Raw genomic sequence first — 24,590 nt, 5'->3', positions numbered from 1 at the left:
CTCCTGCATGCTCTGTCCAGTCGTCACCTGTTTCCAAACCTTTGAAAGTGCAGACTGGTGAAGCTGGTATACCTGAACGACACTACAGACTTTTGTTTTTGCTCATTCATTTCTTTGTGAGATGTTCAGGGGTTTTCTTGCATGTACTGGCTGTAGTATCAAGTCCACCTCCCCCACCCGTCCACCTCCACCCCCGAATCAGTGAAAAAGTCAATAATTTCCTTTGGATGCATGCTTGCTTTTTCACATGACTGTGTATACAACAGCCTATTGTATTGCAAACAAAGGGACAGTATAGGCAGAGGAACTGAAATTGCAGTTGTCACAAAGACACTAAGCAAAAGTGTACTTCATTTGACATCAGACACACTTAAAGTTGGAATGAGTTACAAATAAAAAGGGTTTAACTCACAACTACTAGGGTTAAGCCTTGTTTCACTTTTCTGAGCTGAGCAGTTTCAGACATATTTCAGGCCTGCTTTCAGAACAAAATGACTGGGTGTGCATCAGAAATTAGTGAAAATGATCTATACCTATAGACCTTACAAAGGATAACCTTGGAAAAACGCGGGAGCATGGTATAATGGTTGTCAAACAACATCTTTATTGATATATACTCTGGTGTCAAAACTCATCATTAAGGGTACTGGTGACATTGTGAAATGTTTTCTATTTGGGGCAGATAGTTAACAAGTGATTACAGTGAAACTTATATAACCTGCTGTAGCCTGATAATGTTGTCTTTACCTCTCTTTCAGGTCAGTGTACTTGAGAGAAATTTGGGATTTCTTACAACACTCCATTCCTACATTTAAACACCTGGATGACAGTTTGCCAGTGACGAAGCCTGAGCCCACAGATGCAGCTCAAGTCAAGGATTCCACCCTAAGTAGCAGCAAGAATCAGCTACTGGAGTCAGAGCAATGTAAAGGTAGATATTGTGCCTCAGTTAGACACAACAAGTAAGACACAAAGTCACAAAGAGGCAAATAATTATGCAATTATACATACTTGCAAACTTTTGTCTCAATTACACACTCTGCTTGCACGTTTAATTGAGTGAGTAAGTCAATGCAGTCAGCCATTACTGTCATAATTTGTATGCACAGAATTGCTTTGCTGCTCAGTTAATTAATTTATCAGCAGAAGGTTTTAGAATCATTTCTGTGTCCTGTGTCTTTGTAACTGTGCTGTATTAATGGATTTATATGTCATGTCTACATTTCCTTTGCTGAATTAACAGCTATATGCAATATATATTTCCTTTCCCAAGGCACACCAGAAGCCAGTCTGTTTCTCACCACAATGACATAAAAAGGACAAAACTGAATTACGTGAAACTTGGTAGAGAGGTAGAGGAAGGTCTGCTTAATTTAAATACGAAGGTCCTGCTTAAAAGTTCACAAGTATAGAGTTAATGCTTATAGAGCTAAAGAAATCCAACTTGTAGCAATCACAGTTTTGGTCTAGGGATTTACTTTAGGACAGGACAGGCTTAAGACCTAAAGTCACTACTTTGCTGTACTTCAAAATGCCAAACTTTCTGAACTCCGTTGTCAGCCCTGGGGCCTCTTTCATGTTGCATCAAGAATAACTTCCTGTCTTTTGTGAGGTCTGCCGCCCATATATTATGGAGTGCAGAGGGTTAATGTGTGTATGGTGGACCATGAATAAACCAGCAGAGGGAGCTTTAGAAGGGTAAATTATTTGGTGCTCCCGCAGGGCAGGAGAGCTTCCCCGGTCAACTGTGGGAAGATAAAAGTGAAACGTCCTCACAAATGTATTTGTTGCTTGGAGTCGTTTCAGGCCATAGCAGAAATACAATGCTTTTTAAGGCTGTACAGTTCATTTAAATGCTTTGCTCAAAATGCTAATTGCGTGGATAAATTAGCTAAGGTCTTGGTGTTGCATATTAAAGGTGAAGGGGCAAAACAGGTAATTATGAGGTAATTATGTGGAAGAAAAGCTTCCTCTTGTATTAAAACCTGCATATGTAATATTCAGAGTATTGAATTCAGAAATCCTTTTGTGATGTTTTGCTATTTTCAACTTCTATATAAATTAAAATCTATCTTTGTTTTGCTCTCACATTCACCCACCTGCTCTTTCTGACAGTAGACTGTTCCCTGTGCTCTGCTACAGTCTCACTTGTTTGGAATAACTCAAGTGTTGCATATTAACATAATGTGATGTCATGCATGTGAAGGTGGTATTACTTCACAAAACATTTTCTGCTTGAGGGAAATCTGCTGCATTGTCCTTTTCTACGTATGCAAACACTAAAAGACCCTACACGTTTCTTCTATTTCGCTGTTTTGGTGCTTACTGTGAAATTCCAGTGAAATGCAGAAATTAGTAGTCAATGTGACAACAACTTCTCTTTTCAATTTTTAATGTGTAGCCTTTATATTAGCCTGGCGGTGTTCCCATCACTCTTCACCATGGTCGGCCAAATTGATTTTCCATGTCTCCTGGCCCATGTGCTCTTATATGATATACTTTTAAGATGCACTAAAGGGGGAAGAACTCCCTAAAGAACCTAAATATAGCCTCATTGTTTATACCTGTGGAGGACAATAGTGTTTTTTAATGTAATCTTTCTAGTCTGGGAAAATAGGGGTAAATGTAATAAAAGGATAGAGTGCAAATAGAAATACACAATGTATCGCCAACTGCTGCACCTCTAAGAAAAAACAAACATACAGCACGTGGAACACAAAAATTAGAAAATACACAGATATATAGGTCAACAATCTTCTTATAGTGTGAATGTGAGAGAGAGAGAGAGAGAGGGTGGGAGTATCTGTGTCTTTGTCTCAAATGTACTTGATAATGAAGGTGTAAAGCCGCAATAACGCCCCCAGGAGCCAGAGGCAGACTGGCTTGATACCAGGACAACCGTGCAATCCACAGCTCCCAAGAGTACCGTAGACTTAAGGTCACACTTCTCCGCGACATCCCCGGAGGAAGGCCACACGACCAAAGGGTGAGAGTCCCAGAGGACCAGAGGCAACAGGAAGTTGACCCTGCTAGAGGCGGGCCATCCTTACACGAGTTGAGATCCAGGTCCCAAGGAGAAGGTCCAAGCCAGGAAGTGGGCCAACGACCACACCAGAACATCCAGCCATGCACCGTGGAACCAACAAACAGAGAAGCCTCCAGTGGGGAGCGTTGACCATGTCCCACAGGGGCAAAGGCTCAGCGAGCTCCAGCCATGCACACACACACTCATACAGGCCGTTCGCTCACTCACTCTCACCTAGCAGTAGGTTTAAAAAATGATTTTCCGATTCAAATCGATTTTAGCTTGAATAACGTGATATTGATTAATTAAATCCTGAATCGATTTTTAAATATAAATGTATTTTGCCAGAAACGCCAGAATCTCAGGTTAAAGCTCACAAAGCTAGATCAAAGCTACACTTCACATTTAATAAACATTGTCATTAATTCCCTCTTGCTTTTGCTGTTTAAACACACGATAAAATCACACTTCCTGCACAGCTCTTTCTCTCTCTCATTGTACTTCAAGAACAGTTTGCCATCTCAAATCTCTGTTTTCTTCATTATTCACTTGCTTATTAAACATCAGTCTAGTGTTGTGTACAGTGCTATCGGCCTGTTGTTGTTTTTTTTTCTTTTTCCAACAAGAAAGCCTAATTTTGACTGTTTAATACCAAAGAAATTTAAACTTTTTAAAATCATGGCAAATTGCAAAACGCTTGGCTGTGTCTCTAATAAAACCTCTGTAACTTCGCTCTGCTTCACTTCAGCAGCATCAGGTAATGTTCATATGTTGATTCATGGTTTTCTTCTGTTTTTGATGCACTGCAGAATATTTTTAAGGGGGTTATCTGCTATAAAAAGCCAGACCAGGGAAATTTCCTTCATGTTTTTCTGTGTTTTATCCTCAGTTACTTTGACACAAAGGCATCTGCTGTGATGCTCACACCTGTGATGAAGTCTCACACGTGTCAGCTTTGTTTTTATACATAGATATAAAAATATGGATATGTACTGATAAATGATCAGAATTATAATATTTCTAACAGTCTGAATCAAAATTGAATCGAATGGGGACCTTGTGAATCGGAATCGAATCGATTATAGAAATCAGTGACGATAACCAGCCCTACACTCACCGACCCACTAATGACACATAGAAAGACATAAAGACACATGTACACATGTTGACCCCCTCCCCTTAGAGGTGTTGGCGAGCAGGTGCTGCCGCGAACCAGCAGCAAACTGGGACAAAGCCAAAGCGTACCACAAACTGCCTGTAGGACCCCCATTCCAGGCAGGAGGTGTGAAACGGGTTGTAGGAAGCTATTTTGTGTATGGTATTTTTTGTCAGCTCTGCTTTCTCTTTTGTTGGATTTAATTTAATTGTTGTGTGGCGCTTTCACTATATTGATGTTACTATTTAGAATCAATCACATTTAGTCTAAAATTAGTTGTATATTAACACTTATGACAATGCAGTTTAACTGTACCTGTTATTGTTCATTGCGTGTGTTTCTCAGCAGACCCTGACATAGTGGTTTGTGCTGCCTGCTACCCTTTTCAACTACATAACGGTTCCTTTGGGTTTCGCCAAATGGTATGTCTTTTTAATATTCCTTCTAAAATGTTGACCACGTATATATGTTGACTCATAATGTGCAATTTTTAGTCTTCAGACTTTTGGAACTATGAAATTTCGATTTCACTTGCTAGAGATTGTAGTTAGCTATTTAGTGCAAATTTGCGAGGATACAAATTCACATTCTGATGTAACTGTAACATGCACATCGTGACAGGTTTAAAGTATATATACACAAATTTTATGTAATGATTTCATATACTGTACTGTGTCTTGAGTCAAGACTCATTTCTTTATATTTATTTAACTGTAATTTTCTAAAGGCTCCTGAGCAATAGTTCTGCAGGCTCTCCAAAGGTTTTTTGTATGTTAACCCACTTAACATGTAACTATGAATCATTCAAGCATTAATAAAATCACCTAATTCACAGAATGAACCAGTGTTGTATCCACACAACTTAGCAAAGAACCAGTTTCAAATGGTATCTTTAGGCACTTTGTTACAAGTGGTCTGTCACAAAAACACATAATTTGTTCCCATTTCCTGAGCTTAATCTTTGAAAAATGTGAATGATAACAGAGTTTGACAGGCATAAAACAAATAAATAAAAAAATCTGACATATTTCAGCATAATTAGCAGTTTATCCTTAAAAAATCTGGGGCCTGAAAAATATTTATAGCAAATGAACAGTATCTGAAAGTCTTGTGCTTAAGTAATATCCAGCAAAGATCTGGGACAGGACCTGAGAGACACACTAGACCCTTTACTTGAGCCATCTACTGTTCTTTGAAAGCTCATCAGAAATGGTCTCGGTGGAAAGCTGGCTGTCAAGAAGCCATTCTCTAGAAAAGGAAACAGCACAAAGGGCTGAGGTATGCCAAATTACACAAGAACTGGACTGAAATTCAGTAGCAACAGGTCTGATGGAAAATTTCCAAATTTTACATTTTTGATTTAAAATGCCATCAGTATGTATGGTGGGGTTCATGACAGTGAGTGTCTACAGTTATCTGTAAAACATACTGACACACTGGAGTCTCTGTCATGGTTTGGGCCAGTTGTGTCGGAGATCTTTTCAAAATTGATGATAAATGGACTGGTGCTTATATAGCTCATTGGCAGGGGTTCCAATTGTCAACAGGACAGTAATCATAAGCACACTGCCACTGCAGTAATTATACCTGGGTGGAAAAACACGCAATGAAACTCAGTCAGGGATTGGCCTCCCCAGAGCCTGTACCTCCACATTATTGAAGCAGTGTGGGATCATCTTGACAGAGAAAGGAGCAAAACACATGCAAAGAAGAGCTTTAAACGTCCTTCAAGAAGCCTGGAGAACTATTCCTGAAAAGAAATTTTTCCCAAGAGAGTTCAGGCTATGATGTTTAAAAAAGTGATCATACCAAATATTGACTTTAAAGCTCATTAGAATTGTGCAATTGCTGTTTTTGCCTTACATACTGTATTTTCATGTATTTTGGCAGATGTGTCTGAACTTATTGCCTGAATGATTCTGTCCTCCATGCTAATATGTCGCTATGTTTTTAAACTAACACCTTAGATAATCACACAATATTGTTAAAATGCAGTGGGTGTTAAAGATTAAAAAAATGTTTACTATATACACCCCTAAACCTGATTGGAGAACAGTTTCTAATTATCTGCCAGAGTATTTTTTAAATATTCATGGTTGACTCCTGCATGCATGATTTCTGTGTATGTGTGTCGGTTATGCAGGCTAATTCCTCTGAATTTCTACGTCGTTATGGCCTCTCCTTGCTACACAGCCATGCTGTCCTGTTGACTCGTACCCGCGCATGCCCGCTAGAGTCACCACCCAAACCTCCACCTGTGCCCCGTTGGAAACTCATCCGTCAGCCCAAGGAGATCTTGGTCACTGCTGAACCAAAGAGTAAGTTAGAGGAAGATTGAAACAGGAAATGAAAGATGTTAAAATTAAGTTTGGAAAAAAGGCGGTGAAGGAGAATCAGGAGGAGTATGCAGGGGAGGATATCAAACAAATAGAAAAGCACAAATTATGCGATAGCGTGTAGGTGAATGTCATAAATAAATATGACTCCAACGAAAAGTGAGTGTTAATGCAGGAGATTTAGAACCTGCACTAGAGAGGGCATGCAGCACCGCATGCTGAAATGAAAATAGGAGTAGGGCAGCTACATTATTTCAGTTTTGAAAATAGCTGCTGGCTCAGGCATATCTGACATCAGCTGATCTCTGAGTGAAAAACAGAAAATGAAGTAAAAAGAGTCAGAGTGTGAAAAATCGGTGCTGGCATGATATGTAAAGGTTTTTTCTCTCTCCCTTTTTTTGTAGAGATCCCTTTGTCAAAACCAGAGCAGTTCATTGAGGTTGCCAGCCCTTTTCTCTCCTACCGTACCAGGAGCAGCGGGGGCTCAGTTCCAGAGCCGTGCGTACACTGAAACTGATAAATTTATAAATAACATTTTCTTCTCTCCTTTCTGATGTCTTTCAGTAGTCTATAGGTAACCTGAGCCTGACCTCTTTATAGAAAAAGGAAAGCATGATAACAGCTTCCATATGGAGGTCAACAAAGTACATCGCCATTATCATAATACACCATTATCATAATACACCATTATCACCTGTTTTTTTTACGATCTTACTTAACCACCATCTCGACTCTCTGTTATGAATACATTCGTAGTAATTGAGAAATGTGAACTATGGGAATTTTGCTTTTGTGTTTTACAACCCACAGTGGAGTAAAGATTAGAGATTTGCTCCTTTTGCTACCGTAATACTATATATTTTTGTATCAACAAAGAAAAATGGCAGATTATAGAATGCAATGAGATCTGTGCATGGTATGATTATGATATGTTACATTTGCACACAACTTGGTGCTTGAATACGTGTCTTTATGTGTCAGAGAGACCAAGCAAAACACTCCCAGGAAGTGTTCCCACAGATCCCCTCTGGTCTCCATTACTGAGGAAGAGGAGACTGAATATCAAGAAGGCCTTGAGCTTGACGCGGCTGAATGCACCACTAACTCACCAAACTGCACTGACAAAATGGAGGTATATAGCATTATGGTCCACGAGGGCGAAATATTTTCAGATTTCACAAATATTTGCAAACAAAGCATCGTTGTAGAACCGCTGTTATCCCTCAAATAGAATTTAAGCATCTGTGACCTGTTGGAATGCGAAAAAAGGAATGAATGAAGACATTATTTTATTTCTGCAAAAAGATTTGTTGCCCTTTGTCATGTCTTCATTTTATTGCTTTCCTGTTGCCTCACTCATCTCTCTGCCCTGCATGTATGCGGTCAAAGGCTATTCAGAGTAGTTCTGTGTGTCAGTGACAACACGGCTGCCATCCCCCAGTCTCAAAGTCACTTCTGTTGTCTCCCAGCCAGGCCACTACTGACCAGGGGCACATCTGCACTAAAGAGAGAACCAGCTAGAAAAGGGAAATAACAGGGGGTGGGGATTCATTGTAGCAGACACATGCAGACAAAGAGAAGAGGGCAGAAACAAAGATAACAAAGACTAAAAAAAAAGGGTGGACAACTGTATTGTTCAATTAAAAAAAATTTAGGGGAACTAAAAAAATAAGAAAATATAAACAGAGTCACATTTGCACTGAAATAGATGTAAGCGGGGCAAGAAACTGGGAAGCGGGGAAGAGAGAATCTCTGGTGTGTGGTGGTGGTGAGCTGAATGCGTGGGTTTCATGCAGGGAGAGGTCATGTACTGTGCTGATGAAAAAAGCAGCGCAATTAGATGATGAGCCATCAGTGTCTGCGTCTCCTGGGGGCTTCATTATTACACTTCACTCCTAGCATAGGGGAAAAAATAGAGTTCATATTAATCGCCCTCTTGTGTAACTGTGACCAGTTATAGAGCGGTTAGGTTAGGGCAGTGTGGACATGCTAATTTGATGTGTCGTTTGATGTGTGTGCAGGCGTGTGTGTGTGTGTGTGTCACATGGGCCACATTTATCCAAAGTGTGTGTTCCTGCTCTTGACAAGCACATGGCAGGGTCACGTGTTGACAGACTATAAATGACATGAGAGGGTTTTTTTTCTTTTGGTTTTTTTTGATCCAGCTCTATATTTCTATGAGAGAAGAAGGTGCCTTCACATGATGTGCGTAATACCCTAAATGCCCCACTCTCTCAACTGTAGTGTGGGTTAGAGCATTATGTTTCAACTTCTAATATGAGTATGGTAGTCATTAAACAACTAAGCACCTGCATAGTTTCAGTTTGCATCACTAATTACAGTTTATCTCAGGGGGAGAATGTTAAATTAGTTAAGAGTACATTGGAAATGCTTTAATTTGTCTGTGCAAAAATAAAACGGTGGGGTGGCTTTTGATAATGCCATCTTTCTCCCATCATGACTGTGATTTTTTTTGTGGAAAATTGCTGAAAAGCCAAAAGCAGCAGCTAAACTCCTAGGAGCCCTGTGTGTAAATTGTGTCTGTCTCAATATCTCCTTAGTCTACACAGGTAAAACAAGCAGCGCACCAAAGTGCCGTGCTGTCAGTGAACAGGACCTACCACAGACTGGAGCTCGAAAGCTTAAAGTTTTATGCACACAAGACACGTTGACATACGCGCTGACATTTTTGCAGCAGGAAAGTGTTGCTATACAGTGATGAAGAGGAGGTCAAGTGTGCCTCCCAATCACAATGCCTCTTTCCGTCTGTCTGGGTCTCTGGGTACTTATTCAAATATGTGGTGACTCACATACAGAGACACACACACTCACTCTGACTCATCAGAGAGTCTTGGCAGGGGTTGCTTTGAAGTTACACAACACGAAGATATATAATTCTTCTTCGGAGCTGAGTAAACTGTTGGACGTTCACCAGAATTTTCCCAGAGGGGAGCATTGTTTGAAATACATTTTAAAAAAAAAAAATTTTTAAGGAGGTGGGGAGGCTGGAGGAAAGTTGGAGCCAGCTGATATTGGTGTACTAATTCTTGCACTTCTCTTTGATAGCTCTAATGCTCTTTTAAAGAGCAGCATCTTCCTTCTTGCTCACACCAAACATAATGCTACTTGAAGCATATGATAATAACTCATTAGCTATGTTTCTTTATTGTGCTGGCCAGATGAGCATGAAATCAGGACTGTTTAGTAAATCCCCTCTCAGAGAAGCAACACACTAAACAACATTATAACTCCTCATCTGTCACTGACAGTCGGGGTAAATTAGAGCTGGTATTCCCTGTTGGTGTTTTTAGCAGGGGGAGGGGCAGACCCTGTCACATTAAACCGTGTCTCAGTGTTGGGTGAGAATGGCCCAACACCACAGCTGGCATGGAATCACTAGAGGGTGGAGGCGTATCTCTGCCAGTGCTACTCTGTCAGCAACACACAGTTCATGCCTCTCTCACTTTCTCTTTTTTCACTCTCTCGTTGTCCCTTTAGGTTACTGCAGAGGACAAGAAGAACAGTGATGACATCTCCAATGGTAAAAGCTGTTCCTTTGCAACACCAGGCCCCTAATGCGAGCTGTCTTTGAATCCCAACATAAGATGGCTTTACCCGAGGTCAAATATTAGACTGCCACAAATAACAAATGCCCCTTATTTTCCAGTTTTTTCTGGGTTTTTTATGCAGTTGACATATGTTATGGAGGTCTTCATTACTGTTTGACTCGAACGGCATCCGTGCATCATAGTCCCAATTAATGTAATTAGACGTATTTTTATCTCTTGCCTCCAATCCAACCATCGTCCTCTCCGTGCTTGTAGCGGTTGGTCGAGACGTTTTGAAAAAGATAGGACTGAAATTATGCTTTGTGACAACCGGCCAATTCCCTGCCTCCTCTCTGCCCCCGTTTAGTTGCTTAGTAACACCTGCAGTTTGAGTTAACGGACCACCATTGCTCAACAGCAGAGACGGTGGCCCTCGCCACCTCAGCTTTCTGATCAGACTCTCGCTTTAAGTAGAGCTCGGGGGCAGACTGTTTGTATGTGTATGGGTGTGCATGTGTGTGTTTTTTGGGGATGTGTGCATATGTCTATGAGATGCATTGAGATAGTGGGAGTCGGTGAGTGGGAGTGAGGATGTGCATGTGCGCTTACACTGTGCCATTATGTGGGAGTTTGGCCAATTCGGCTCGCTGTGTTTAAGATAATGATTTGAGTCTAGGATAACTTGCTATGAGTCACAAAAGGAAAAGCGTTTAGTTACTGAATTTTGACAAAGAGGATATCAAGAATTTTACCCAGTGGCTCCACTTTCAGCTAGGTGTCTATATTCTACATGCATACTACGTTATGCCAAATGACTAACACAAGAAAATGCATGTATATAAATGTATTATTACTCAGGAACGGTGTCACCTTATGTTCAATTTAAACTTTATTTGCAGATAGGCCCCAAACTGAAATCAAAGAGCCTGTAACTGAGGAATCCTACTATGCGACTAACAAGCCGGTCCTACAGAAGACCTGGGTTGACCTGGAGGACTTTGATAAATGCTTTCAGTGAGACACATATACATACATGCAGAAATAGGTTCTGATTAATATCATAATCGCTCATGCTAAAAAATAAAATAAAATAAGTGGGGTTATTTGTATTCTAATTTCAGGACTCTCTTGGTGTTTCATAAACCACAGACTTACCAGCATCATATTCAGAAATCACATTTTAAGGTACAGACTGTGCAAGTTCTATCTACGGGACTAAACTTTGGTTTTATTTTCCCATGTAACTGAATGTGCTTTGACATACAATTAGTAATTGTACGGGACATATTGTGATTAACTAAGCTGGTTTTATCTGCAGAATACTGTCCTCTCCAAAACAACAGTAGCCGTCAAATGCAGTGGATCATCCACACAGACACTTAGCTCCGGATCCCTTGCTGTAGCAAGCCCTGAAGTAAGCATGTAAACAACAGCAACACTCCAATATGCATACTAAGAATTGTCTCGACTTGTTATTCTGAAATTCATGCTTTCTGACCCTTTTGGTCTCTGTCAGTCTTCCCCTCTCTTTGTCTCCTGCTTTGCCTTTCTCAGCAGCTGCTTTTTCTGACATTACTTAATTCTTTGTCTCTGTATCTCTCATTTAGGTGCCAACTATGAAGCCTCCACCTGTTTTTTGTTTTTACTTCTGTTTATTTGAATCCCCCACTGCAACCATGCTCCCTTCTCTTCTCTGAATTTTCCTTCAACTGCTCCTCCACTAAGCCACCGTTCTATTAGTTTATCTTCCATGTCTCCCGACGGCTTTCTGCTCTTTCTCTCTTCCACTTGTCCTTCTCCGTGTTTGTGTTTCTTCCAGCAGTGTCCAGAGGTGAGAGGCACTTATTACCTGTGTGTGGACAGCCTGCAACCTTCCCAGATCCTCATCAGCTTCTCTTCTCTTCTTCTCTGGGGACATGCAGCTGAGGAGAGTAAGGGCTTATCAGTGCACAGACACAGACACACATACATGGAAACACAAACACTAACTTTCCTCGCAGGTACAAACCGTGCATCAAAGACATATTTAATCTACATTTTGGGTTATTTTTATTTTTATTTTGTGAAACCACTGTAATTTTGTTCCCTGCAGAGTGCCACCAGTGCATTTATTTTTTTACTCCACTTTCACAGAACAGGAAATGTCAGCAGCACGTAGGTCTGCAGTTCTCATCGCCGTGCCACACTCCTGGACAAGTCTGCAGTCTCAGCTGCCAGTTCTCTCCATCAAGACCACCTCCACAAAGGCAGCTGTGTTAAACTTGCCCTCGGGGTAGGACAGCACTGATTTATATTAAGAACTGTAGAGTATTTTGATCAAAATGATAGTCTTAGATTAAATTTGCAGCAATGCCTTTGTAGTATCATCGTACTGTACTTATTATGCTCCATTGTTTCTTTTGCCTAGGATTTTGGTGATGCTATGATTTCCTAATAACACATTACACTCAACACACAATACTAAGTAAAAGCATTACAATTGTATCCATTCTAATCTCATCCTTATGTAGCTTTAAACCTTATCTTCTGACTTCATTGTCAAGTTATGTATTGAAACAAAAAATCAGCTGTTTTAGCATTTCTTAACACTTCAGTTCTCCTCCTTCACATTTACTCTCATAATCCTAAATTACCCTAAGCGGTATGTAATTGTCATCACGGGAACTTGTTCTAATAATGGTGAATTTTTCCTTTTTTGTACAGCACCTTAGAGATCTTTTGACAAAGAAAAGAAAATGTTCATGTTTCACACTTGTTGGGATTTATACAGCTGAGCAAAGATCTGTTCTGCATAGCTGTAGAGCATCCTGCAGAGGGTACCCTGCAGAGGATATCTTGCCTACCTCAGATGCTCTGAAAAGCAGTAAAAAGCATCTGTCCTAGTCTCTATTATTGGGTGTGACTTGGCCTAGAAGCAGAGGGCCTAGTTTCTGGGGTCAGGTGCAGGTATGGAGGAGTGCAATTACCACTGAGCCATAATCACACACATAGCACTCAACTAACCATGCCCATAAACCTCATAGTATTAGCTCTCCAAGACATAATATCTGATCTTGCTTCTGGGCAGCAATCATTTTAAAGCTCTCTTTGTATGCCCATTTTCATATGTTAAACTTTATGGTCTCGCCATTCACATGATGATCTGTGCTAATCTGTTAATGTTAAAGAGGTTTTTTTTCCATTATAATCTTGTTTTTAAGTCTCTTTTGTCTCAGTTTCTGTTTTAGTTTCTTCTCACTGTCTTCTCTCCCATACGCCTTATCTTCTTTTGTCTCGCTCGCATTTATTTCCCTTTTGAATGTTTCCACAGTACTAGCCCAGCTCTGCCTCAGTGCTCATCCATCTAGTTAGGGCTGTAATGGCTAAATTATGTAAAGCTAATGGGGCCAAGAAAGTGGAGCTCCACTCTCTCATGCCTGACCAGGCCTTGTGAACTCAGTTTGGTATTTGGTGGAGAGGACATTAGGCTACTGCACATCTGACTGTCTGACCTAGTCAGTATTATTTGACAGGAACATAGCTCCTCTAATGCAAAAAAAAGAAAAGGGATTTCTCTTTGATTTTGTAGCTTCTGTTAACAACTACATGAATTACAGGACCCACGTTTTTGCACCAGACCATCACATTGTAACTAGTTAATCAGTGCTATTCACGTTCTCTGTCAGTAGCTTTAATTGTTAAATACAGCAAAATGTAAATAAAAACAAAATGCAGAAGCACATTTTTTTTGAAATGTGGTTGTAGGACAAAAATAGTTGGTGATTCTACACAAATAGTTTGATTTTCTTTTGATTTCTTTATCCTAGATAGTTTTATAGTTGAATCTAAGAAGGAAACGTCACTCTGTGGTTGAACTAATGGCAACACGTCAGGCCCGGTGTGGACAGACTGAAGGTCACAAGCCAAATAGGCTGGAAACCACAGGTTTTAGGAAAGTGCAATGAATGAGTGATTGCTTTCAGAATGCAATTTTTTTTTTGTGCTCTCCCCATCAGGCGGCATGTGCTGTGCATCCACATAAATGCAGCATTGGGTTACCATGTCCACCTCTGCAGCAAGACACCATTTATCTTTGGAGAAGAAGAAACCATCATGCCACACCTTACAAAGGTGCCTTTATTTATGACAATGATGGCAATTCCATTGTAGTAAATGGGTGGCTTTCTGAGCGGTGGCGCTCCTTTCAGAATATTATCCTGCAGCCGTATTCTGCCACATGCTGCTACTAAATAGATACACATTCACATTTCTGATATAAGATTTGACATGTAAATGGCTTTCTTTCTTTCTTTCTTTTTTATCTCCAGGAAAATTTTCACAAAAATAGAAGTGATCGCTTTGATGATACAGTATATGTAAATAGAAAGGGTCAAAGGGGCGCATACTGACTAAGAAATATAAGGGGTGGTTAAACACATGAAGAAACTAGCCCTCATGGTGTTCAATTTAAGCACATCTGTCATGATAATTTGTGGTGAAATCACTGGAACAGAATAAAATAAAGGGAAACTAAAGAGAATATGTGCTTTTTATCCTACCTCATGACATTTTTTTTTTTTTAAAAGCAGAGCTTTTTGGAACATAGTGACAAAGAGGATAACATTGCCCTTGTTGCAATCTCCTCACTGTGGCATTTTGAAACTGGGCTTACTCCAGCTTCAATTTAAAAAATCACATCATGTTAGTGACTCTGCTCTCACACATTTTCTCTTACCTTTGTATAGCTGAATGTATGTTTTTCATCTTTCTTTTTGTTGATTGTGTAGCCTTAGCCCATCACTGTTTATGTGCATATAGCAAATGTTCTATAAGCAATTCTGATTTGATCACCATGGAAGTGCACCAGATTGTAGCATGATACACTGTCCCTGTTTACTTTCTGTCTGTGTAAACTCCCAACACTAAATAAAACTGAGATGCCTCCCAACTGTTCTTCTCTTTTAATAGGAAAGTGCCCATTTCACTGAGCAGGCCTCTTCCATCTTTAGGGCCCTGTCCAGATTGGTGGCTTCTTTTAGTGATAAGCAGCAGCAGCCAGCACTAAGAAAGGGTCTGGAAGAAACTCACTGTCCCAGAAACATCAGCACCACCCAGGAAAAATGGGAGCACTGCAAGGTAGTTTGCTCATAGGTACACACAGATTCTATGTAGAGTGCATAGCTCAGCATCCTTTATACCTTTGGCAAGTCATTGACAGTTGACAGCTGCTAAATCTATATGTTGAAAAATTCGTTTTACAGTTGTTAGGCCATGTCTTTAATTTAGATTAGATAAATTACATTGATTTATGACTTTGAATTACCAGAAACTTAATTTATTATTGAACAAATATGTTTGGCTGTTATAGAAAATTAGTGTTGCTTAATTGACATTGATTTACAATAGCTCTGAGGAATAATCATTTCTGACTGGTCAGAATTTCTGAATTGCCTCAATGGAGTCCATATTTATGCGACTGTGCTGTCTTTTACTTGGAACCGAATGCATTTTTCACAAGCCTTACAAAGATACCAATGGAAGAAAAGGTTTTCATTTAAAGAATTTAGGTAGTGGTAATGACTGATGTGGGGTCTAACAATCCTCCTACACATGAAAGGCTATTGGTCATAGGAGCTATGGATTCACATAGTTACAATTTTGCAAAATGTGCAACCACAGCAAAATGACCGTACATCCTCTTTAATTTGGTCATTGCTGCTGTCTTTCCTCCTTGGCCTTGTGTTACACACACCCAAATGGTCACATTTGCTGATGATCAATTAATTAAGTCTATTTGATTAGCAGGTCCTGGCTGCTACCTACCCTCCTAATTCAAATGGAAGCAGTAAAGGTGTACTTGGTTTTTCACACACTCCTATATTTTAAATAAATGACACATTGTAATATGCCATATGTTGGTGTTCATCTCAGGTTGTATTTAGGTGATTTTAAGACCTGCTCAGGCTTGCTTGCTTGTTATGTCCTGGTATCTAAAACCTTAGAATTGACAGAAGGTGTGTTTTCTTTTTACCATGACTGCATGTGTTCTGGTGTTTGTAGGTGTTTAACTTGGCAGTTTACCACATGCTGCGTGAGGCTCTGGGGAGGAAGCTGAAAGCAGACGAGCAGTTTGCTGTACAAGCTCTCACTGCTGACCCTTCACTGTTCCCTGAAGAATACCCCCCTATATGTAGGTGCCACTTATTTGTTTGGAGATATTGTATGCTATCATGTTATATACATAACATTAGAAGCTCATAGATGTAATTGTAAAAGACCACTTCTGTCAGTTGTGCTAAGCTTATAAAAGTCTGTATACCTAAATATATATACACACACACATACATGTATATATATATATATATATATATATATATATATATATATATATATACATACATACATACATACATACATACATACATACATATATATATATATATATATATATATATATATATATATATATATATATGTGTGTACTAAACTCAGTAGCTTTAAACACTGTAAGGCACTGGCTCATCCTAAGTAATTGTTCACATTAGAAATATCATAAGATTGCAACTACACATTAAATCAAAAGAATATTAATAAATGTGTCTTTGTTTACATGCAGTGTCGCTCTTTTCATTAATTCATATTCACCCACAATTTGCTGTTTTATGCCCTCATTCTGCTTGTTAAGTAAATGCAGATTTGGAGCCCCCAGAAATGTGGAGAGACAGGGAGCCAACAGACAGAGAGGTCAAGGCAGTGACCGTTCTGCAGGCTGGATTCAGAGGGCACTTGGTGCGCGAGATCCTTGATGCCTCAAAACCTGGTAAACAACTGAATGTACACGCGCACACACAGAGAATATAATATTTCAAGGAAAGTGGTGTGATTCAAAGCTCATCTTTCAAATCAATAATAAAAAATACTGGCTTTTGAGTAGACAGCGCCAGTGAATACTTTATTTTCTGTGCTCTGTGAAGGAGAAGAGAGACACGGCAACTACAGCAATTTAAGTAAACATAAAAAATGTGCAAAAAGACCCACAAAAACACAGGATGGCCTGTTTTTCATTCCTAGATTGTCATTTATTATCCAAAAAACCCCTCACACACAAAACACCTGTTAGTTCTGCATTCACTGTATAATTTAGCCTGCTGGCGTACATCGAGCTCCTGAGCAGCAACGCAAATATGTATTGATGAGACTGCCACTCTTACTAATAAATCCTGACCGATGGAGGCTAACCACATCGGGGATACACAGACGAGAGGAAACATGCGCATCATATACATGTGCAAACAGCGTTCCTGCATCACTGACTGATGTTCATTAGTGACATCAACAGAAAGATAGGGAAGAGAAGACGGGGAAGCAGTGGACACTTTCTAGGAAAAATGAGAGATTACATAGAGACAGTGTTGTGCAGCTATTCCAGTCTGGCTTTGGAATAATATACTGTTTTAGTATCAGTGTTGCTTTTGAACAGTTTTCTGGTAAATTAGAAATTTCCCTCAGTTTTAGTGAAAATATTTGGATGTGTTTTTAGAGATAATGTAACAGTAATCGTCTTAATGTGAAGGTCCATCACTGTTTGTTGATTCCCAAGGAATCGCTGAAGGCGATGTACTGCACAGCCATCCTCTGTTTATTGCTGTGCCTTCTCCAGGCAACAACACATGACACTGTGACCCCTCTGAGTAACTTGTACATATGGGGGTATGGACAGTTTCATTAGTGTGGGGTTTGCCTAAAGCAGCACTGTAATACACCAGAAATGAGAGAGTGCCTAATTTCCCATGGCTTGAAAATGTAGCTTGAGCATCTCAGACATCTAAAATACCCACATCATTAGAGTCAGTCTGCCGGCATCTCGAAATTATTATGCTGGTGGTCGTGTGACATTAGTATGAGCACATGTACATGCACACACTGAACAGCTTGACTTTTTTATGAAATTGGCCTAACATAGTTAAGTTCTTTCAAATTAAAGCACAAAGTGCAGCCTTTAGAGTTCCACTCAGAGTGATACTGACTGTCTAACAGCACTTTGAAAAACCATTCACTCAAAACATGCCACAATGTCCACATTGCCCAGGATAGTACTTGTTAATGACGTGGTCCCCTTCAAGCACCTCAGTAGTTCCCCGGTATTTATGCGCACTGTTTTTGCTTTATTTTCTTCCACTGTATTAGCTCCATTTGTAAATCTCATTTGCCAGTCTTACATTATGCTGGTCAGTTTGAAGTGCCACTTAGAAAAGAGAGCTGAGGGCAAGGATGTGTGGCGGGAAAAACTGGGGATACCTTTTGCCACATGTGAAGATGTGAAAAAAAAAATACAGCATTAAACAATCTCTTCTGAGCATTTCTGTGCACACGCACACATTTACTGATACATGCATACTTGCAAGTATGCAGGATTTCTTGTCAAAAATTGCGTTCTGTCAGAGGGCTTACCTCTCAGGTGAGATGAGTGTGAAAATTAAGTGTCAAGGTGAGAATAATCTTCTCCTATCAGCCTATCGCTGAATGAAGTAAAAATGCACTTTGCAATATCTGCTTCCCACTCTGAACTAGGTCAACTTCAATGATTTTTTCATGCGTTTGACAGCAACATGGGTTTTTCTTTCATCTTTAATGGAGGCTACTTTTCTGTGCGTGTGCTCATGTCGTTCAGGAACGAAGGAGAACCTCAATGCGTCCAAGATCCTTTCATCTGTGTGGTCGACAATTGAATCTGATGCACACAAACATGCAGCTTTCTTGCTGAGGTAAATGAACAACTGAGGTCTATCAAAGTGTATGACAGAGGTGACTAAGTAATAAAAATGTACTGACTGTGTGCGCTTACATGGTGAGTCTAGCAATCGTAGTGGTTTTTTTTGCCAACACAAATATTTGAAAGTATATGAAAGCGCTGCAAATGCGTTCCAGTGCCAGTGCTGTGTATATTGCATGGCATGCGTTTAGCCTCTCTGTTGCACTGCATGTCCAGAATCTGCTCCCTCTCCTGGTTGTGGCAGCCTGTGGGGGACATGCAGGGAGCATTTTCCACATTGTGTTCCATCTTTTCCCAGTGGTACCATCTGCTGTTTATACTCTCCCCGTTCCAATCAGCTACCAGCGTCTGCCGAATGACCTGCTGCCTGGGGATGCATGTGTGTGTACATGAGCAATAAAAGCTCGGTCAATGTGTGTACGGCGGATGAAGAGGTGGTTTTCTTAACTGACATAAATAATCACTTAAGTCAAAGATCACACTGAAAAGCAAAGTGCATCTTGGTTCTTTCTTATGAAAGAGGCATAGATTGTTTTCTGGGACTTTGTAATGAATACTTAAATTAACTACTTAAATTAAAACTGTATTCATGACATAGTTTTTGCTTAAGCTGAAATTTCTAAATGTGCTCTGAACTTTCTGTTTCTTGCACAGGCATATCATCAACAATTCTAAGAGGAAAGCGGACCTCTACCCATGTCTACGAGATGAATCGACTAAAATCGCCTTTGCTGATTACACTGTCTCTCTTCCAGACACAGCCAACTCATGGGTCTTGGTCTTTAGGTCAGAGACCATTGTAAACTCAGTGAAAGAGAATTCCTAGGCTGTCTTGGAAAACCCTGGTGGAAATGCATGATGTCCTCTTATAACCTTGCTACCTAGCCGTGCTAGATATATTATATATATTGATATATTATCGGCTTGATCTTTTTACTGGTTCACAGAGAGATTTTCCTGGTTTCTGAGGAGATGCTGGTGATACCAAAGGTCTACTCTCCACTCCCTAATTGTCTCCTGCACGTCATAAATAATGACACAGGAGAGGAGGTAAACACGGTCTTCAACAGAGTAGCACCCCATGTCTATCAACCCAATAAGGTGTGTGGATATAACATGAATTTTTTGTGTGGTGCTTTTTTTGAACTTTTTTAGTATTATTTATAGAAAAATCCTTTTAAAACTCTTTATTATAGTATTTGGTATTGATATTTTCTTTCCAATATACCTCCCTTCTAAAATAAAATTATAATTTTATGATGAACTTTCTATCCCTTGGCCCAGCTTGGTTATACCTTTGTAGCGGAAGCTATCACACCTGAATTACCCCCTTCTGGTGCAAAGTGGAGGATGTGCTTGATCGGCTCAAAGGAACCACTTCCAAAGCTGTCCCGTGACACCCCAGTTAGTGAATTCTCAGTAGAGGAATTCCGGGATTATTACATTCCAAATAACAAAAATCTCATTTGTTGGTAAGATGTATGCCATACAACACTGTATGGCATACAGTGTTGTTTTTTAATGTTAATAAAATGGAAAAAGCAGGGATGCTCTGAGAATTTAATGCTATAATGTGAAATGTTTTATAGTTACAGAGTACATGTAACAACAGACACTGTAGCAACCGTTCAGCTTCAGACTTCCCACCCAGATGTATTGATACGTCTATCCATTCTGGACCATGAGAAACAAGTAGCTGGCAAAACCGGGAAGGGCCATGTGGTGATTCCTGTTTTTTTCTTCCTGGTGAACAAAGGTGAGGTGTCATTAGGTGCAGTAACCAAAGCTTGTGATGATCTGTGTTTCATAATTTAACACTCGACATATGAAACCAATTTAACTGTCTCACAGTTTTACTGTTTCTTACAGTAAATTTTTGTGACCGTAGTTGTTCAGTAGTTCTTGAAATTCCACCTTGCAGTTTTAATTGGTGAGAGCTACTGCAGTCTGCCAACAGCAAACCTGAATCTTTATTCTGCTTACAGTAACATTTGTAGTGTAGTGTAAGACAATCACACACAAGACACGTCAAATTTATGAGGAAGGTGGTATGCTACTAATGTTAAAACGGATTCAGCAGTCAACACTGCTAATATTAATAGGGTTTGGGGGGTTTTAAACATATGCTGCACTTAAAAAAAAAAAAGAGGATTATCTTTCCTCCTACTCTTTTATTTCGTTTTTCTTTTCATCTTCTAGCTGGCCAGCAATTTCTACAAAATCCTTCATAAAAGAGTTCCATGTTCCTCCCGACCTTTTGAGTATGATTTTCGTTTTGCAGAAAACATTTTAAATGTGGCACTTTTTGTTCTCTCATATGCTGAGAGAAAGCTCTGCTGTTGTATGCTCATTTTAAAACCAAATTGTACACAAAACCGCCCTTGAACCACTTCGGAAAGCACGAGCAAGTGTTCTTAATATGCTGGAACTCTACCTGTTATTCAGAGTTAATTTTAAATGTTAAAATAATAGGAGAAGAGCTTTAGAATTTTGCACTTATTTGGACCAGATGCTAGAGTGTTTATAAAATGTTTCCTAGTATATTCATTATTCTTGTCTTTTATCAGCGTTAATAGATTTCTCTTTCTGCTACAGACACCGAAGAAAATAAACAGGAGCAGTCTCCTTCGGAGAACACTCTCCAGCAAAACGAAGGGGAAGACAGCGCAGTTAAAAAATCTATCTCCTCATCTGACCAGTACCAGCCTCCCACAGAGACTATGGTATCACTGACAACTGTCTGCGTGGTATCTGCTATTGCTCAAACACTTAACTATTCTCACTTTCATGGGCATCTCACTTTCCCTCTCTGTCTCTCTCACCCACGTGCTTGCTGCCTGTTGATATCATTTTTTCTGCCAGATTACGCCTGTAAGCACACACACACACACACACACACACGCAAATTTAGTCTCACCCACACTCACATTCTCAGAGACACAATTTGACAAGAAGAGGAGAGCAGCAGAAACTGGAGGGGTGTTTTTTTTTTTACTGTCTGACTTATCAGTGCTTGTCAGGGAGCCATGATTTGTGCATGATTTATGACTCACTGTAATGTCTGAAGACCCCCCATCTAACACACCTGTTGTCTTAGTTTAAGGGTTGCAAAAGCATATGTTATGCTCTGTAGGTGTGTATCATCACATATTCACATGCACACGCATACAGTGGAAAATGAAAAATAGTTATTGTCATTCATTATTATTATTATTATTCATTCTTTTCTGTGGTGATTTTTTTTACAGTGATGCATCTGGTGAATAATAATCGCTTTTCCTCAGCAAATACTCACAAATACACACAGCAAATTTGTACAAATACACACAGTTAATGCCGCAGTTAAAGCAGTGAATTAAGGCTATAAAAACATATATTTTTACAGACCTGTTAAGACGTTCGCTTCGGATACGCCATGTGTGTTTTTAAATCTTTTTTTGGGAACACAGTGAGTCAGTAGCACTAAGACAGATAATGTCGGATGACACTGATAGCAGCTATTGATTAGAGCTTAGAGCAGATAAAGACTTAAAGCAGAGGGTGAGTGAATAGGGTGGCGTTGTTTGCCACAAGGACTCACAACACACACAATGATGCATCGTAATGGTGGAATAATTGTAAAGACTTGTGTAGGGTGAGTTGGGGGGGGGGACTCAAAGATATATGTAAGCGAATGGGAAAAAAATTAAATATATGCCACTTTTATTTTTTGTAGTGCTTTTTCTGTTTCTTTATACGCTTGATTTACTTCTTGGAATTTTGTCTGAATTCTGTCCTTTCTGTTCAGCGTGATGGACGTGGGTGTTACGTGAGATAACCTTGGCTAACCAGCCCTCTGCCTTCACTTAGTTTTTGTGGTGAACATGCACTTTAATTGTTTACCACAGCAGCAAAGTGGGTTCTAGGTCTTTTTTGTCTCCCTGTGTCATGAACACTGATGCAGTTGTTTATAGTATATTGTCAGGTTGTGTTGGCTTTAGTTCATAGTTTTGATTCCTGCAGAAATCATGTCGTATATGCCTTTTTTTGCATGTGTGTAATGCGTTATATTGTACTCTGATGCAGGTGTTTTACATTGTTCATCCATGTTTCACAGGTTCACAAGTACGTGGTGCAGGCAGAGGTGCTTTATAAGACTTGGAATCTGAGTGAATCCCAGTTGGCTTTTGCTTGTTCAGTCAAAGACTTGGAGAACAATGAGACAAGAGGTACATACTCAAGGCATTTACTATTACCACATCAGTTTCCAAGGGGGCAGCCAGGAAAGAAACCCTGTTTGCATCTTTTTCCTGGAAAACATACACATATGATTGGATTGTTCACTATAGTGCCATGAATCTTCTCACAGATAGGACTGTAATGGGCCATAAAGCAGTTCATTTTTATTATTCCATCAAAACTTTGTCAGCATTTAAGCACTTGGTTCTGAATGGATTTTCTACTAAGCCCTTAATGTTTGTTTTCGCACAGTTTATTTTGTGTTCAGTCTGAAATGTGAGTGATACTCAGTAGGCAGTGTCAGGGGCCAAGGCAGGCACAGTTTATTCTTTGCTTCCACTTGCCATGGGCCTGTAATCACAACTGTAATGAAAGCCAAATGAATGCAGCTGCTTTTGCAGATCACAGAGTGTGATTTCTTGTGCCCAGTGGTCGCTTGCTGTGGCAGTAATCCCGTCCTCTGCCACCAGCTCTTGGTTCTCTGCCTTTAATCATGCTATACAAATTGGATCAATTGAAAAATCACGTCTTTGAAATTGGTTGAAGCTTCTTAAAAAAAATAAAAAATTGAAGGGGATAAAATAATCGCAGCATCTGTCGATGCTGATTTGAACGGGTTGCTGCATGGGGAGAGCGTGCATGAATGCCTGGAGAGGAAAGCAAGCTTGCTATCACCGAATTTCTGTTGTGTTTTCACCAGAGCTGATGCCAACGTTCCCCGTACTTAACCATTCAGTTATTCCATTTGCATGATATGAAATCTACAGGTGACATGTGTGTTTGGGTGTGTGTGTGTACGTGTCAGTGTGTAAAATGAACACTGTCATTTGAGACTGCCATAAATAGACAGTGTTTTTCTGTCTTTTTAAATGTCGTTTTTCCTGCATGTTAAGATTTTTTTTGCCAGTTTATGCTCACATTAGCCCACATATCTATCTATATGCCAGTGTCCATACAAAACCGTCTATGTTTTCCCTAAGCTTATGAAAATGGGTCAGTGGGATGTCAAATGAAGCAGGCTCTTGCCCCCTGGTGTCCTGGGAAATATCTCAGCAGGAAAGTGAATTAATTTCATCCAGTTTAACTCCGTCTCAGTGGTGAGCCTCTGCCCTTGATCATGCTCCCTGCATGCTACATGGATACGCACGCACTACATGGCACGCCAAGCCTTGAAACCTCTTTAACAAGCTGTTTAACAATATGTAGTTAACACAAAAACTGCACTGCTTATGTTTTTGAATGCATGCACATTTTCACGTATTTGCCTAAAGTCCTACTGTTGGAGGAGTCAGCCTCAGTTCTTTGCACCGTTACCATGAGAACACACAACAGTCTTTTCTTACAATTTCTTCAAGCATGTCCAACTTAAATCAGTTTTCAGGATCCTTTTGGGATAAATTACAACAGCACAGATTGATATTTACATCCAGTTTTAGCATTGATTTTTTTTTTTTTTTTATGTCTTGAGATAGGAGTAAGTCATTGAGTATTCACCAAAGCTCTTCAGGCAGAATGGCAGGGTGTCAGCTAAATGATGGATTATTACGCCTTTATA

At 39.8% G+C, this 24,590-nt stretch overlaps 1 protein-coding gene across 10 annotated transcripts in view; it reads left to right on the top strand.

Annotated features, from left to right (window-relative positions):
* Window positions 1–24,590, top strand: part of adgb (androglobin) — a 38,419-nt gene that overhangs the window by 8,041 nt on the left and 5,788 nt on the right. For 4 of the 10 annotated variants that reach the window (XM_040017257.1, XM_040017255.1, XM_040017248.1 and 1 more), the window contains 22 exons: window positions 759–931; window positions 4,527–4,603; window positions 6,325–6,499; window positions 6,922–7,015; window positions 7,499–7,649; window positions 10,016–10,058; window positions 10,965–11,079; window positions 11,187–11,250; window positions 11,384–11,479; window positions 11,885–11,996; window positions 12,199–12,337; window positions 14,061–14,175; window positions 15,013–15,180; window positions 16,105–16,234; window positions 16,730–16,864; window positions 18,716–18,809; window positions 19,472–19,603; window positions 19,765–19,918; window positions 20,102–20,289; window positions 20,407–20,573; window positions 21,413–21,564; window positions 22,914–23,025. In XM_040017257.1, the coding sequence (XP_039873191.1) occupies window positions 759–931; window positions 4,527–4,603; window positions 6,325–6,499; window positions 6,922–7,015; window positions 7,499–7,649; window positions 10,016–10,058; window positions 10,965–11,079; window positions 11,187–11,250; window positions 11,384–11,479; window positions 11,885–11,996; window positions 12,199–12,337; window positions 14,061–14,175; window positions 15,013–15,180; window positions 16,105–16,234; window positions 16,730–16,864; window positions 18,716–18,809; window positions 19,472–19,603; window positions 19,765–19,918; window positions 20,102–20,289; window positions 20,407–20,573; window positions 21,413–21,564; window positions 22,914–23,025 (2,786 nt within the window). Of the gene's footprint in view, window positions 1–758; window positions 932–4,526; window positions 4,604–6,324; window positions 6,500–6,921; window positions 7,016–7,498; window positions 7,650–10,015; window positions 10,059–10,964; window positions 11,080–11,186; window positions 11,251–11,383; window positions 11,480–11,884; window positions 11,997–12,198; window positions 12,338–14,060; window positions 14,176–15,012; window positions 15,181–16,104; window positions 16,235–16,729; window positions 16,865–18,715; window positions 18,810–19,471; window positions 19,604–19,764; window positions 19,919–20,101; window positions 20,290–20,406; window positions 20,574–21,412; window positions 21,565–21,679; window positions 21,689–22,913; window positions 23,026–24,590 lie in introns of all 10 variants that reach the window. The other 6 variants (XM_040017252.1, XM_040017249.1, XM_040017254.1 and 3 more) reach the window with 6 other exon arrangements.

Source organism: Simochromis diagramma, unplaced genomic scaffold, assembly GCF_900408965.1.
Source record: "Simochromis diagramma unplaced genomic scaffold, fSimDia1.1 OVJJ01000802.1, whole genome shotgun sequence".
NCBI classification, from domain to species: domain Eukaryota; kingdom Metazoa; phylum Chordata; class Actinopteri; order Cichliformes; family Cichlidae; genus Simochromis; species Simochromis diagramma.
The sequence above is the reverse complement of the archived record's forward strand: the minus strand, read 5'-3'. Positions and strand labels throughout refer to the sequence as shown.